General features: G+C 40.1%; 1 protein-coding gene and 1 pseudogene across 1 annotated transcript; both read right to left on the reverse strand.

Moving 5' to 3' along the window:
• Positions 1-3,091: 3,091 nt before the first annotated feature.
• On the reverse strand, positions 3,092-10,768 carry PDIK1L (PDLIM1 interacting kinase 1 like). Its single transcript, XM_077150755.1, has 3 exons — positions 10,655-10,768; positions 8,734-9,035; positions 3,092-4,538 (listed from the first exon to the last, which is right to left on the reverse strand). Exons 2-3 carry the CDS (start codon positions 9,016-9,018, stop codon positions 3,798-3,800), a joined length of 1,026 nt encoding a protein of 341 aa, XP_077006870.1. The 5' UTR covers positions 9,019-9,035; positions 10,655-10,768; the 3' UTR covers positions 3,092-3,797.
• Positions 10,769-11,460: 692 nt separating this feature from the next.
• LOC143654990 (small ribosomal subunit protein uS5-like) lies at positions 11,461-15,565 on the reverse strand (annotated as a pseudogene).
• Between the last annotated feature and the right edge of the window lie 601 nt (positions 15,566-16,166).

Below are 16,166 nucleotides of genomic sequence, written 5' to 3' on the forward strand. Positions count from 1 at the left end.
CAACTGGAGTCAGAGATTAGGCCCTAATACCCTGTGCTTGGGTAAAACCATTACTATTAACTCAGTAACTGGCTTTATTACTGTTAATTTCTTCATCAAGAAACCAGGCTCTATTCTAAGTAAAACTCAGAAAAGATATGTAAAAACCACATGAATGTGCTTTGTAAACTGCAAAGGACTATAAAAATACTAGTAAATATATTTATAGTTTAAGATTCCTTTTTTAAAATTAATCTCTAAATCAAAAGCAAAGTTTACCTGTCTACCCAGGAAAGGGTGGTAGAGTCAGAAGAAGCCACAATTCCTGATACCTGCTTTCCTGTTCTAGTCACTAGATGACATGTCGAGTTAATGTTTTCTGTTTCTCATTTTACCCTCTGCTGGATCCTTGGAACACTAAGCACACTGTATTCTCAATACTGCTTGTTCTGGAGAAGGCATACATAAGAAAACTATGTATTTTTAAAAAGTGGGCCAGATGACTTTTTTATAGAAAATAAATCATGGTCTCAAGTAACAGTTTGAAAACTGAAAAAAATGTATACATTTATTATACATCATTCTGATTCTGGGATGCATGCTCAGCTTAATGAGATTGGTAACTAAATGAAAAAATATCATTTATTTCAGGCAATACAAGTTCTTCTGATAAATACAGCAGGGTAGTGAGTATTAAATTGTAGAGAACTTGAAATGCTGAAATTTCTATAATTCAATTATCTTTTCCACGGCAATAGTGTCTGTTTCAGAGAGAAATTACATTGAATAAATAAGGAAAAAAAATGCAGTGTCAAATTTTATACCCCCTATTTTATACTCATGAAGTAAAGCACTACAGAACTACTCACAGAGCCACCAAAGCAGCAATGTAGAATTTTCAGGATTTTTTTTGTTGTTGAAACTCACTTTATTTAAAAAAAAACTGTCATGAACAATAAATTACAATCATTTCCCCCCTTTTATAAATTCTTCATAAAATATATTTGACAATTTTAAAAGAAAATTTCAAAAGTTGCTTTCATTTCTGAAGTGCTGATGACTTATTTTTTTTTGACCATTTTGTCATGCTGGTGAATTATTTTGTAGTTGCTACAATAGTTTGATTGATAAAATATTTTACAATTAAAAACAAGAACAACAAAGAGAAAAACAGACCAGCAGAAAGAACTATTCAGTGTGCTATTTATCTGACACTTAACACTTACTTCATCATAATGACAAAGTATGCCTTTAGCACCAAAAATCTACAAGAACCCCTCTAAGTGACAACTAGTGCAAAATAACATTCTAAAAACTAACTGTACAACCCCATATTTTAACTGGCCACAGCTGCCTATAAGCTCATTTAAAATATTTGGTCTTTTTTCAATTAAGACAAATTTCATAAAACCCTATTAACCATGGCAAGAGACTCTACTATGAGGAATAATTTTTATTGAGTACCTATTATGGGCAAGGCACTGTGCACAAATTCTTGCTTTCATTTTTTCCCCTAGCAATTATTCAGGAATTTCCAAGTATTATCGCTCATCTTTGACTTTGTTCTCCTGGCTACAGAAAGCTTGTGGCTGTCATTTTATGAACTGACATTTAGTGCTGAGCACACAGTAGGTACTTAATATTTTCTGACTGAAAGAACAAAGAAACACAAAGAATTTACTATCATTTTGCTTGGTATCATTGGCCATTTTAAACTATCAGGACTTTAGAAAAATCCAGAAGAGACATCCTTATCACCGCACATTCTTCCCCTCCTCAGTAAAAGAATTGCACTTTATAGGTAAAAACCTTTCAAAATAAATGATAATTATTAACTATTTTAAATGAGGCAGGATACTTAGGAAGCCGTGGCTCCAAGCACACAGATATTGAAGAGCAAATGAAGTATTGGCATACCATCACCTATGAATTGTTGCTGAAATGCCATATTATTATGATACTTTTATTACTTATAGTAACTAAATCCCCTTGGACAGACCTGTTAACACTAATTTGGTGATTCAGAGGGTCATATTATGAGGTTCCAGTGTATTTCCACCTCTAATTTCCAAAAGAATTATATTTATTAGCTTGAAAGCAATATTAAAAGTATTTGACTTTTTTAAACTTAAGAGGCTTTATTTCAATAAAACCTGTCAGTTCAAATTGTAAATTTCTGGACCAATTAACAGATAGATCAGAAAGTTTATGTACTTCATTTTTTTTCGGTGTTGTTTTACCATTTATAGTCCTCTGAACACATTTTAAACGAGGAAAAAATTATGATGACAATATTTCAAAAGTTGTGGAAGTTTAAAAAAGCTCGGAGACTATGTAAACTATCAATGATTTCAATATTCTAATACTATTTTGTTTGACTTTTGACCATAATTTCTAGTGCTTTATAAAGATTAACCTAGATACAATGACTTTAAAGTCTATCTAACCTTAAAGGCTAACGTTCTGTTTTAGGAAAGCATTCTTTCCTTAGATTTTAACTATCTTCATTTACAGGAAAATAGATTTGAGACAACAGCACAGGATTAAAATCAAGCCAACTCCAAGAATAATGGTCTGTTGGTTTTTGACATAGACTATACTAAGGAATTATATAAAACTGATAAGTTTTCTACTAGTTTGATGGCACAGTATTTTATCCTTCTGCCAATCTGTATACGTATCATCTCTCACTTTAGAAAAAGGTGATCAACATTTAAGACAACCATATCACTACCATCACTGTCTCAAATTAGACAAGAGAAAACAGCATCAGTGCCAAAATGAAAGGAAATCCAGTGATTAAACAAGAGACTCTATCAGGGTAGGCAATGTGAGGGTAGAGCTCATTTGTTTTCTGAACTTTATGCTGAAGCTTAAACAATGTCTTGAAATAAAAAATTAATTTATCAAGTACTATAGTTCAGATATACCAAAGTTTTCAGAAACAGAAGAATCTTGTGTTCAGATTTATATCAGATTGTAGATGCTCAAGTGCAGACATGTCCCAATGCAGTGTAACTGAATGCTTGGTTACCTAAAGAAAGTATGACTGAATCATTAATGGCCTTACCAACCTGCTACCACACCGGCGAGCTCAAATAAATTTCAGCAGTTTTGGGTCACTTAATTTCATTTATGGTTGATCAAATAATTTTAGACTCTTCAAAATGATGCTTTTTTTAAAAACAAAAAGCTGTATAATATTATAAAAATAAAAAACTTGGTACAATTTCATTAGCGGGAGGGACAGGGTAGGATGATGAGGGAAGGTTCTTTTATTTTCCATCACTGATTTCACCAGCAAATCTCAAAAACCCAAACCTACATCAAATAATTTAAATAGATGTGGCATTTCTTCATATGGAATGCAAATGCACATTCACATACTTACATATACATAAATATATACATATATGTTTCCTTTACAAAGCTTCAAAGGTTGCATTACCAGCATGCAAACCTCTTCTTCTGCGGAAATTCCTAATACTGACAAGGAATGTCTAAAATACTTAGAGACATATTTCCAGAAAACTGGACACTCTTCTTTTCTTGGCTCTTAGAGAATTTTCCTGCCAAACTTCTACCAATGATCCTTTAAAAAAATTTACACCCACATTGGTAATACACATTTAAAACATACCAACAATTAAATGGCCATCCTGGACTTAAAAATGAGGGAAAAAAAACCACCCCACAATAAATCTAAACCCTTAAAGGTGGAGTTTAGCTTTTTATATTCTTTTTCAGCCATATAATGTTGCATCACTGTTTAAACAGAAGCAGCACATCATCCAAGATATTCGCAAATTACATGTGTGTCACGTTTCCCAGCTGCTATCTTTAAATGCAATTTGTACTAATCTGAGTTCTAGTTCAAAAGCGTCTGGACGATCCTGAGGGTTTGCAGCCAGCATTTCCTTAATCAATTGTTTCATTCGCCCATTCATTGATTTTTTCTTCACAGGAATAAGAAGTTCCATTTTGGGATTTTCCAGAAGCGCCTCCCCTACAGGCACAATCTCAGTTCCTTGTTTTACATAACTCCCCAAGAGTTCCTTCTTTGTCTCTGTGTCTATGAATGTGATCCTTTCCAGCATGGCCCAGATGATAATCCCCAAAGCAAAGATGTCAGCTTTTGCTGTGTAATGTCCCTCCCACACTTCAGGAGCCATGTAGAAATCTGTTCCACATGCTGTGGAAAGGAAACACTTGTTTACACTGACAGGTTCTTCTGGGTTCTGGCCAGAAGCTGAACAAACTTTACTTAGACCAAAATCAGCCACTTTCAGTGTAGGTTCCAAGTCACTGGTATCCAACCTGCTTTGAGAAATCAGGATGTTATCAGGCTTGAGATCTCGGTGGATGATCTGGTTTTTATGCAAGAAAGCCAGGGCACTGCTCAGCTGAAGCATGAAGCTGGTATTAGTTTTACGATTGGGTTTCCTGGACAACAGATACTCATTCATATCTCCTCCGTCACAAAAATCCATCACAAACCACAAGTAATAGGCGCTTCTGGGATCAAAGGCAATTTCTCCTTTTAATGAAGTCTCTACAAGCTACAACAAGGAAAAACACAGATTACAATAATCTGTACAGGTTATACAATTCAGTTATAAAAATTGTAAATGGAAACTCCATGAATATTCTATTTGGTCAGTGCTTTCATATAGGCATCTAATTTTAAACTGTATTACTTCAAATTGTCACTTTGTCCCTAATGAATACACCCCAAATTTCCAGGCCAAGAGGTAAAAACTTATTTATAAATAGCTTTGTTTTTAAAGCATGTCCAACCGGCTGCACATTTTCTGCATATGTCAATGGAGCTGAACTCTATCCATCTAGCTAAAAGTTTCATGAAAAGGCCAAAGTTTCCAGCAGCTAAATCTGGGAGACTGCCAGCTAGGGTACAATGCTCAACTAGGAAATTCTATTCAATGAAACTTTCTGAAAGATATTTCTTGCTCATTCTACATACACTATCAATATAATCTATGAACTCAATAGAGAAATGACGAAGAAACAACTAGCTATTGCAGAAATAAAGTGCCTCTTTAGTCACTGATAAAAGCTGACACAATTACTTCTGGAGTTTCTATGTTGGCTATTTCTATTACTGGATGGTTTTTAAAAATCAATTTACAAAGAACAAATTTGCATTCTGATATAAAAATTCAAGTCCGAGTTTTGACATTTCTTCCTTGATGCAAGCTGTAAACCTAGAATAAATCACTGTTTTATATATCACTGTCTAAATGTAACTATCATTATATCATTGTTTAAGTATAACTATTCTATTAGCTGAAATTAAAAAATATTCTTTCACTGAACATGAACTAACATTCTAAATTACAGGCATATAAGTGCTTTGAAAGCATTTATTGTATCTTGTCCTTTTCAGATCTCTAGGTTAACTAGAAACTCAGGAGGAAAGCTAAAGAGTTGTTGAAGAAATGAATTGCTAAATTTATATTTAAATCTACTGGTACTTCCTCTTGCCATTTTGGTAGGCAGAAGCAAGGAACACCTTTCCAAGCCATCTCCCGCCATGGCAGATGGCAGGAATTACAATGGTCTACAGATTTCTCTTTTGCATGCATTTTTCTTACTGCATGCATTTGTGAGTCAGAGAAAATGAAAGAATAGGAAAGGTACAAATCACCAATTATTTTCCAGGTACATTATTATTAAATGTGCTGAGATTAGAGACCAGCACCATCTCTCTTACTTCATTTCTTCCCTTCTAGCTTGTCTTTGTTCTTAAAAGCAAACTGTCTAAATAACTGAGCATTCAGAGTCCATGTATTCAAAGAATGGTTTAGAGTAGGGCCGGAGGGTAAATATAACAGGCTTTGCAAGTTACATGAGGTCTCTGTGCCATATTCTTCTTCATTTATTTTTTTAAACAACTCTTTAAAAATATATAAAGAAAACATCTTTAGCATCCAGGCTGTAACAAAACAGACTGTGGGCTATAGTTTGCTGGCCCCTGATTGAGAGCTACACAAATACAAAGTCCAAACTGTTTATTTAGAGCCCAAACTGTTTATTTTCATGTGTAAAGAAGATGTTCTCTTGCCTCAAGGCCTTCAAAGGCTTCCCTGTTTTCCTAGGATATACTCCATGCTCTTTCACCTGGGCTATAGACTCTGTGAGCTCTGATCCCTAGCTGACCTCTCCAGCCTCATCTGTAACAATTCTTCATATAAACAATAGCCAACTACAGCCTATTTTCTTTCCATTCTTAAACACCTCATGCTTTTTTGTCTCAGAACCTTTGTATGTATGACCAGTTTTTTTGCCTGGGAAGTTTTTCTCCTTCTCTTTCCAAACTCCTCTTAACCCTACAAGTCTCAATTTAACTAGTTATAATTCCTGACCCCAGGATTATGTTGGGTTCTGTTATATTTTCCTATACCATTTTATTCATGACCATTACTGGAAGTATACAGAGTGGCCATAAAGTTCCTATGAATGAGAATGTCCTCTGTTAATTATTTGTTTTAAATTTTCTACTAGGTGAGGTTTTTAGCTATCAGGAACTGATTTAGCAATTCTGAGAAAAAGGAATATATTGGGGATTCATGAAGAAAAATTACAATATTTGCTGAGAATGGAGAAGTCCAGGCATAGGGAATCTGTGATCACACTACATATCTGTTTGTGTTTACTACTAAGTATTGGTTGTGTTCACTAGATGTAAATCAATAAATTCAGAGAAGGCACTTGCTAAATGTGTTGATTAATGTCTGGTTAAAATAAATCCATTCAAAAGACAATTTTAATAAAATTACTCATTACTGAATGTTTCCTATGTACCAATATTGTATCTGCATCACCTCTAATTTTAACAACGCTCATGGAAGGCAGAAATTATTACTCTTTTACACATGAAAAAGATACAGAGAAAAGTTGGGTAATTTATCCAAGGTTAACAGCTAGCAAAGAGTGCCACAAGTCAAACAAAGGTGCAAAAGACTTTAAAAGATGAAAGAGATTTACTAAACAAAAAAGTTTTATATACAAAAATTACTGAATCAAGTCTAGTAGTACTTTTATTTATTTATTTATTTGTTTTGGTGCATGGTCTAAGAATTGAACCCAGGTGTCCCGCATGGAAGGCAAGCATTCTACCACCGAACCACCCATGTACCCCCGGTAGTACTTTATATCTATTAGGCTTTGAAAGACCAGCTAAGGCCTAGTTACTATAATGGTTACCAGATCAGGATTCAAGGATACTGTTGGTACTAAGTCATGTTTAACATGTTTTTGCTTTGCTAGTCCAAAAGAGATTAGGTATTTCAGTCTCTAAAATTGAAGGCAAAGCTCAACAAGGTTCTATCCACTTTTAAAAAGGAATGTAAGAATATTTCCAATGTTTTCTGATATCAGTGTAACTTACATAATAAGTACGTTTAGAAAAATAAATAATAAAGGAATAGAAGCTAAATAGTTGTGTCTTATATTTACTATCCTAAGAGAGAAAACTTCAGGGCATAGAGTGCTGAATTTCAATATAAATTAAGTTCTCAAGATTAATATTTTGTTAACCAAACAATGAAACTTGCAATTTTCCAGTTATACAGATCAATGTGTTTGCTTTTTTGTTTTCCCTAGTCCAAAAGCTTTTGTTTTAAAAACAGATTTTTATATCCTGATAGTAAATTCTGAATTTAGATAGACTCAAGGAAAGTTGTTTCCTCTTCCAGGAATGACTGGCCTTAAGAAATTGTGCTCTGGTCTTTAAATTAGTTTTGTCTTAACTATCTTTGCTAAAGTGAATATCAAGCTATTCGTGATTTTGGCTATGTCAGAACCCAATCTAAAAAGAAAGATTTTGGGCAGGTCACGGTGGCTGAGCAGGCAGAGTTCTTGCCTGCCATGGCAGAGACGCAGGTTGGATTTCCGGTGCCAACCCATGCTAAAAAAAGGAAAAAGAAAGATTTTTGTTTTCCTATGTTAATGCTTTCCCTAAATTTACAAAGGAATAATCTGAAGGCAGTATAGCTGAGTGGTTAGGAGAGCATAAATTTTAGCTGTCAGATAAACCTAGGTTCAATTCCTAGTCCTGCTACTTGCTAGCTATGTAACTTTGGATAAATTCATTATCTATTCTAAATCTCACTTTCTTCATCTGTAATGAGGATAACAGTTTTTTTTTTCCCTCATAAGATTGTTCTGAGCAACTACCTTTAAAGAACTCAGCACAGCCATGGAACAAAGTAGGAACCCAAATGTTAGCTATTAGCACTGTTAATAATATTCAGGTGCCAAGCCACATGCTTCATGAAAACAAACTGGAATTGCATGGCAAAGAAACCACATAACCCTCTGAAACAGAAGAGGTGGATGTTCAAATCACTGATCTATAAAAGAGAGTCCCAATTACATATAGGTTCTACTACTGGTTATGGAATTTTTCCTTTTCTTCTATCTTCAGGTCCAAAAAAACTGATTCTAAAGATCTGAATTTATGAGACTCTAGTCTAGAGTACTTCTCTAGCAACCATCTTGTCCCATTCCTATGCAGACTGGCAAGTACCATGGTATAACAGGTGGCTTATGTTATTTTTAGGTATTTGCATCACAGGTTTAAATAAAACCTTGTTTTAAAGCAAACATCTACTCAGTTCTTGGCATCTACTCCTAATTATATAAACACCTGTATTTAAAGGGAAGCGTTCACTCCTCTTCTTGTTGACCACTGTATATTCAAATCACTTATATTGCCCATTCAACCACACATACCTGTAAATAAAGGGAAGAATTAGAACCATGGGACATCTTTTGCACCATCCCATCTTTTTGTAGGACGCATTCCTCCAAGTGAATCACATTTGGATGTTGGCTCTTGATACTGCTTAGTGCCCAGAACTCACGAAGGGCTAGTTCAACATTTTCAGGTGCATGACACCGAATTTTCTTCACTGCTACCCGTGCAGAGGTCTTCCTGATGACTGCTTCATACACAACACCGTAACTACCTCGGCCTACCTCCCGTATTAGATCGTACTTTGGCTGGCTACTCACCATCTTCAAGGTCGACGTTTCTGGAAAAATCAACAAAGTGCTGGGTTGAAATTAGGAATACCCACTGGCTTGTATTTCTTCTAAAATGATTTAGTTATCATGTCTCACCATCTGTACTGCGTGAAAATTTGTCAAACCTTGGGCAAATCTAAATATTTTAATAGTAACAATAATAATCAGCAAATCCAAATATTTTAATAATAATAATACAGCTAACACCATTATATAGTGCTTCCATTGTTGTCAGGAACTATTTCAAGCATGTTATAATATTAAATTCATTTAATTCTCAAAACAATCTTATGAGGTAGGTACTATTATGGTCATTTTATAGATGAGGAAACTAAAGTACAGAGAAATTAAGTAACTTGCCCAAGATAAAACAGCTTGTAATGGTGTTTTAGGAAATCAGACCATTTATCTGGTTCCAAGGACCATGATTTTAACCCTGACAATATACTGCCTCTTATATGAACTGCTTCAAAATGTCACTGTTAAAATAAACAAAAAGATTCATCATCTTTATTAACAGATCATGAGGAAACAATCATTTAGAGGCAGGAGCAAAAAGCTCTGTACTGAAGGGCTCATGTGTTGAATCAAGAAAGTCTGAAGTGTGCCTCTCCAACCCCCAGGGAATTTCAAGGTTCTAACGGGCTTCAGGAATACATTCTCAGTTGTAGGCTGCCACCATGGGGGAAAAAAGTAACCTGAGCTTATACAATCTCTACACTGGACAGTTTGGGGGAACAAAAAGCTACTGACCCTAGAGTTTGAGAAACTGGGAACAGCTACTTTAAACCCATAGAAGAGATTTTAGAAAAGAAAATGAAAGCTTCTGAGATTGCTTCTCAGCCCCACTTCCTCTAGCTGGTCACCCACTCTTCATATTCCTGCTGTTATTTCCTAGTGTCTAATTTCCTGCCACAGAATCCTCTGTCCCAACTACACAGCAGACATTCTTTCCTGCTTTCCCTGGCCCGCCAATTATTATTATCTATCTTAAAGTGGTTCGTTTCTTTGAAGCAGCCCCATATTCCCTCCAGCTTGGTATAATCCCCCCGGCGAAAGAGCACCTTCCTGAATAAGGGGGAGGGAGGATGTTTACGAAATCCTTTGAGATCCTGGCTCACCACGGCGATGCATCCCGTGCGAGCCTAGAAACTTAGGTCGGCACTACCAGGGCCCGGAGGCCTGCTGGGCTAACGCAAGGCCCGGTGAGGGCCGATCAGGTCACACACCTGCCCGGGTGCGGGCAGGGCCAGTCCGGGGCAGAAGTGTTTCCCAACGCGGCGGCTCAGGGCCCAGCTCATTGGCCGAGTATCGGGCCCTCCCCCTCCTTGGCTGCCACTAGATGAAAGCCTGAGGGGATCTTTCCGAGGCCTTTTGCCCTGAGGAACCAGTCCCACAGCTGCCGCGACTCCTCGGGGCTGGGGGCTGAAGAACCGGGCCTGGGGAGGAGGCCACAACTGGAGCCGACGGCCTGAGGGGCGAAGGGCCAGAGGCCTGAGAAACACCCGGCCTTTTCCGAGATGACTTCGCTGACAGGTCTATGACAGACCTGCTGGGGAAGAAGGTACATCTAGAACCGATGGCTCTGCAGCAGGGCCTCTCTGCCACGACGAAGGGCCAGATTTACCTCAGAGTAGCCGCTGCCGCTTCACCCTCTCATGGGCTCTGCAGGCCGCCATTATCGTGGAGATCGCGCCTCCGCCGCCGCGGCCTCCAGTCAGAGGCCGGCGCGCGCCCCCGTGGTGCGCGCGGACACACCCCCTTAGCTCCCGGCCCCGCCCCCCTCCGGCTTTCCGTAGCGCGAGCCTTGAAGGCAAGCCTCCTCCCTATTGGGCGCGCGCCCGGAGCTCTTCTGCCTCCTGGCTCCGGTTACTTTAAAGAGAAGGAAGTCGCGGGAGGTGTGCGCGCTCCGGAACGCACCATTTGCGTCCCTTCTTGCAGGGGTGGCCGGTTACGGGAAGAGGGAGGCCACTCCACGCCCGGGGTTCGGGCGTCCTCCAACCGCTGCGGGCGCGCACGGCTGGCGGCCCAAGGGATTGTCTGCAGCAGCAGGTCCGGACTTGGGGACGCGCGCGCCCGGCCGCGGCCTACCCTCCCCCACCCGGCCCCCCTTCCGACCTACCGAGCTGCGGGCAGGTGTGCGGAGGGCGCTGGGCTGGGACGCCTGGTGCATCTTCTTCCGCGCGGGCCTGGGCTGCCTGCGGGCCGTGGAGCTCTTCCGCCGGCCCGCAGAGACGCGCGGACAGAGGTGGGAAGCCTGGCGACCGCCGGGCCCGGAGGGAGGCTGCCCTTTTTGTCAGAGTCACTGAGCCATGTTTGCGGGCGGCGCAGCTGCTGAGGCGGCGGCGGCGCGGGGCTGGGTGCGATCTTCTGGGAAGGCGCCGTCCCCTGCCCCGCCGGCGCGGTGGTATCTCCCTTAAAGAAGCCGGTGCCTCATTGTTCCCCTGCCACGGCCGCCGGGAGTCGGGAGCCCCCGGCCGGACTCGGGGAGGAAGGGAGGGGCCCGCGGCGCCAGCACCTGGCGGCTGCTACCCGGCAGCGGCGGGCTCTTGTGGAGAATCGGGATCCAGCTGGCTCGCGGGGAGAGACGATTGACAGCGCAGACAGCCCTTCTCTTGGGGCCGTGCCGTCAGTGGGCACCTCGGCTGTCCGAGTGATTCCGGTACACGACAGCGGTCCATCAGACCCCGGCCTGACAGTCGTCCTGGGACTAACACTTACTCAGAGACCGGGACCGATCGGTCATTCACTTAGTTTTACAGATCAATAGGCATCAGCCAGAAGCGTCCATTCCTTCATCGGATTATTCTGCATTTGTTTGTAGTCCATAAGGTTGTTGTTCCGCTGTACAGGCATGATGTACAAAGAATCCCTGTCCCTATTTTCCAAGATCAACCAATTATCGATTTTATTTTCTCTCCCCCACTTATGGACCACGTACTGAGAGTCTGGGACTGGGTTAGTATTATCTCGCTTAATCCTAACCAACACCCACAGTGGCAGGCTATTTACTAGCGTACTTTTTATAGGTGAGGAAACAGACCTCTCCCTCATTTAATGGGTGTCTGTTTTGGGGAGTGCCTGCCTTGCATGCGTGCTTGCCCCAGGTACCTTGAATACCCACCCCCTCCCACCGTCCCACCCCCAAACTGTTCTGTAATCTGTTCAGACTTTTGTCCGGAGTGTGGTGTGTCAGTCACCCCGTCAGCTGGGAATACTGACTGGTTTCTGCTCTTGAAAGTGGTAGAAAATCTTGAAGGCTGTGTGGATTATTTGATCAGAGTCAGGGGAGGGGTCAGAAGATAGCTCTTTTGGTCAGAGGAGCGTTTCCATTCTTTTGTCTCAGTCATAAAATTTAAGGAGCCCCTCCTGTTCTTTGAAGCTGGGTGCAGACTTGAAGTCCCTTCTTTCCACCCACAGATTCAGGTTTCGTGGAGCTTGGACCTAAATTTCCATTATTCTCTAAGAAAATGATTACAAAATGGCCCTGTAAACACATTGCTGGGGCCCTGGAATGGGGTCCCTATAAATGCGGGACTGTTAGTTTAAACTTAAGCTTTATTGGCTTCAGGGTAAGTCTGTGTTTGCTTATTACATTATATCGTTTGTTTGCCCACAGAACTTTACTAGAGTAAGTTTCTGGGGATAGGAACCTTTGAGATTCATCTCTGCAGCTACAATCCGATACAGTAGCAAAATATACCTGAAGATAGCTTTCTTATACATTGCTGGTGGGAAAGCAAAGTGATACAAATCATGTCAAGGGAATTTGGCAATGTAGCCATACTCTATATGTTTTTATCTTTTGACCCAGTAACCCTAGGTTAAATCCCAGACTTCTAGAAATCTGTTCTAGTGATATATTGGTAAAAAAAAAAAAAGAAAAAAAAAGTTATATGGTCAAGGTTGTTCATAATGACATTTCTTTTTCAGGCTTAATTAATTCACTTTATTTATTATTTTTTTTTTTGTATTAAAACCCTTCATGGTGCTTGTAGTGAAGTTCTGGATCTTGTGTACTGTGTGGGTCTTTATAAGATGGTTGGTGAATTCCTGATAGGAAGACTTGGGAACATAGTTTCTTTCCACAGGTGGGAGGTGAGATAGCTATAGATCTCGGAGATCAAAGATGGTCTTGGTAAAGTCGCCCAAGATGGCCGTGCAACCCTTGGCCAAGGTGTAGCAGTGTCAATGCCATCCATCAGCAGCAGCTTCTTGGGTACAGGGGCAGAGACAATGTCAGTGTCTCTGGGGGCGTGTATGACATGCACCAACACAGTCACAGCATCCTGTCACCTTGCACAGGGTGATCTGGAGGTTGCCACCTTTCCCCCCCCAATAGCTTTGCTGCAGAGAGATGATGGAGAGCTTGACGAGGATGATGGCTTTGCAGACAGCGATGGGTACCTCCTTGGCGCACTTAACAGACAAACTGACATGGCTACTGTAGTCCCCAATGGCGTCTAAAACCTTGAACCTGATCCACTGGCCAGATCGGGTCTGCTTTTGCCCAGGCATAATTTTCAGAACTTTGTCCTCAGGAGACATCCCCAGGATAAAGTCAATGATCTTAGACTTTTTTTGTTTTTTTAGCAAAATGTTCACTTATCCACAGATATGCAAACATTCAAAATTTTTTATTTAGATATATTGAAGTGTAAAGTACAAAGAACAGGCTGCAGGTGAGTCAGGAACTCCCTCTACTGTTCTTTTGACACTTTTCTAAAGTTAATGCCACTAATAATTTTTTGCAATAATTATTCACGTGAGGATGTTTAGTGGGCAATTTTTTAAAACATTTTTTAATTGTGAAATATAGCATATAAAAAAAGCAATAAATGTCAGAGTACATTTTAACACGTGGTTGTAGAACAGATTTCAAAGTTTAGTATAGGTTATAGTTCCGCAATTTCAGGTTTTTACTTCTAGCTGCTCCAAGATACTGGAGACTAAACAGAAATATCAATATAATGATTCAGCAGTCATACTCATTTGTTAAATCCTAACTTCTCTGTTATAACTCCTTCTTTGATCCTTCTCCCAATCTTTAGGGATATTTGGGCTAGGCCCATTCTATCTAACCTTTTTCTTGTTGAAAAGGGGTGTTGACAATATGGGATAGGGGAATAGAACCAGTTCTTGCAAAGACTGGTACCTCTGGGTTTCAGGGTTTATCTGACCTACGTGAATGTTTTAGGTTTCTGAAAAGTAAACTTAGTATGTGAAACTTTTGTAAGATCTCAGATAGAGCCCTGGGTATTCTTTAGGGTTAGCAGGAGTGATGTTGATTGGGGTTTGGCAAACTGGCAATTAGCAACATCTAGGTGAAGCTTGCATAAGAGTAGCCTCCAGAATAACCTGTCAACTCTATTTGGACTCGCTTAGCCATTGGTACTTTATTTGTTACATTTCTTTCCCCTCTTTTGGTCAGGAAGTCATTGTTGTCCCACGGTGCCAGGGCTAGGCTCATCACTGGGAGTCATGTCCCACATTGTCAGGGAGACTCATACCCCTCGACAGTGTGTCCTACATAAAAGGGAGGGTAATAATTTTACTTGCAGAGTTGGGCTTAGAGAAAGGCCACATCTGAGCAACAAAAGAGGGTCTCTGGAAGTAACTCTTAAGCATAATTATAGGTAGGTTTAGCTTCTCCACTACAGAAATAGTTTCATAAGAGCAAGCCTCAAGATCAAGGGCTTTGCCTATTAACTTGGGAATCCCTAGTGTTTGAGACAGTATCAGGGGTTTCCCCAGTGGTAAAGTTTAATAGTTCCATATATTTTCTCCCATGCCTCAGAGGACTTTTTAATTATCTGCTTTACATACTCTAGACTGTAACCGGGTATTACATTAAGCTATACAGAATTTCAAGCCCTCATTCCAATTCTGGGCTCTATGTGTTTGGGTTGTTTAAATGAACGATCCAGACAGATGGAGTTAGATTGTGTGCTACAGAAAATTTAGGTTTTGGACAAAAGAAAGCTCTCTCCCTTTGGTCTCATACTGCGGGTGAAGTTCTAAAATACAGGCACTGTCATCCTTTACCCTCTATTCTGATTTATCTTAGTCCTGACCATATTGGTTTTGTTCTTGTCTCTAATTGAAGCCTGATCTCTTTTTCAGTTTCTATAAAAGTTGTGTGTAGCAATGCTGACTTTCAGAGCTGCAGCGCTCCAGCTCTGAATCTTAGGTGTCAGGGACCTAAAGTTCCAGGTAAATACCAGGTTATACACATATAGCACAGCATCTCAGAGTCTAAAAATGACACTTAAAGCTCAGGAATAAATGTCACTGCTGTAATAGCTTGCAATCTAGGCCCCAATTTTCTTATAAGTATTCTCTAAAAGAGACCATACAATATTTGTCCTTTTGTTTCTGGCTTATTTTGCACAACACATTGTCCTTAAGGTTCATTCACCCCATTGCGTGAATGGGAACAATTTTGTTCCCTTCTGTAGTCGTACAATATTCCATCATATGTATATACCACAGTTCACCTTTCTGCTTCTTAGTCATTGTGCCCTTTGGCTACCTCCATCCATTGGGCATCATGTATAATGTCCAAAATAAACAATCCATGCCTTATAGTATCCTCACTTAGTTGTACAATCACCATCTTTCAATTTTAGACAAATTTTTATTGCTTCAAAAATAGTAGATAAATGTACTCTCACCAAAGAGAAAATCCAAATCGCCCCTTAACTCTTGTCTCTCCTTCCCCTCCCCCCCCCCACAATTATTTACCCCTAGTGTTGCTGTGGTACTGGTGATGTCTTCCTGTTAAATATAGCCCATAGCATGCAATAGTAGTTTCCCCCTGTTCTAGTTTGCTAGCTGCCAGAATGCAACATACCAGAAACAGAATGGCTTTTGAAAAGGGGAATTTAATAAGTTGCTAGTTTATAGTTCTAAGGCCGAGAAAATGTCCCAATTAAAACAAGTCTATAGAAATGTCCAATCAAAGGCATCCATCCAGAAAAAGATACCTTGGTTCAAGAAGGCCGATAAAGTTCAGGGTTTCTCTCTCAAGTGAGAGGGCACATGGCGAGCATTGTGTCATCTGCTAGCTTTCTCTCCTGGCTTCCAGTTTCATGAAGCTCCCCGGGAGGCGTTTTCCTTCTTCCTCTCCAAAGATCGCT

This window comes from Tamandua tetradactyla, chromosome 2, assembly GCF_023851605.1.
Source record: "Tamandua tetradactyla isolate mTamTet1 chromosome 2, mTamTet1.pri, whole genome shotgun sequence".
Classification (NCBI taxonomy): domain Eukaryota; kingdom Metazoa; phylum Chordata; class Mammalia; order Pilosa; family Myrmecophagidae; genus Tamandua; species Tamandua tetradactyla.

What these genes read in the sequence shown, in the direction of transcription:
- PDIK1L (XM_077150755.1), bottom strand. Translation starts at nt 9,018, where the DNA reads ATGGTGAGTAGCCAGCCAAAGTACGATCTAATACGGGAGGTAGGCCGA. An exon ending in ATTCTTCCCTTTATTTACAG is followed by an intron (nt 4,539 to 8,733) that starts GTATGTGTGGTT and finishes TCCTTGTTGTAG; the next exon opens with CTTGTAGAGACTTCATTAAA.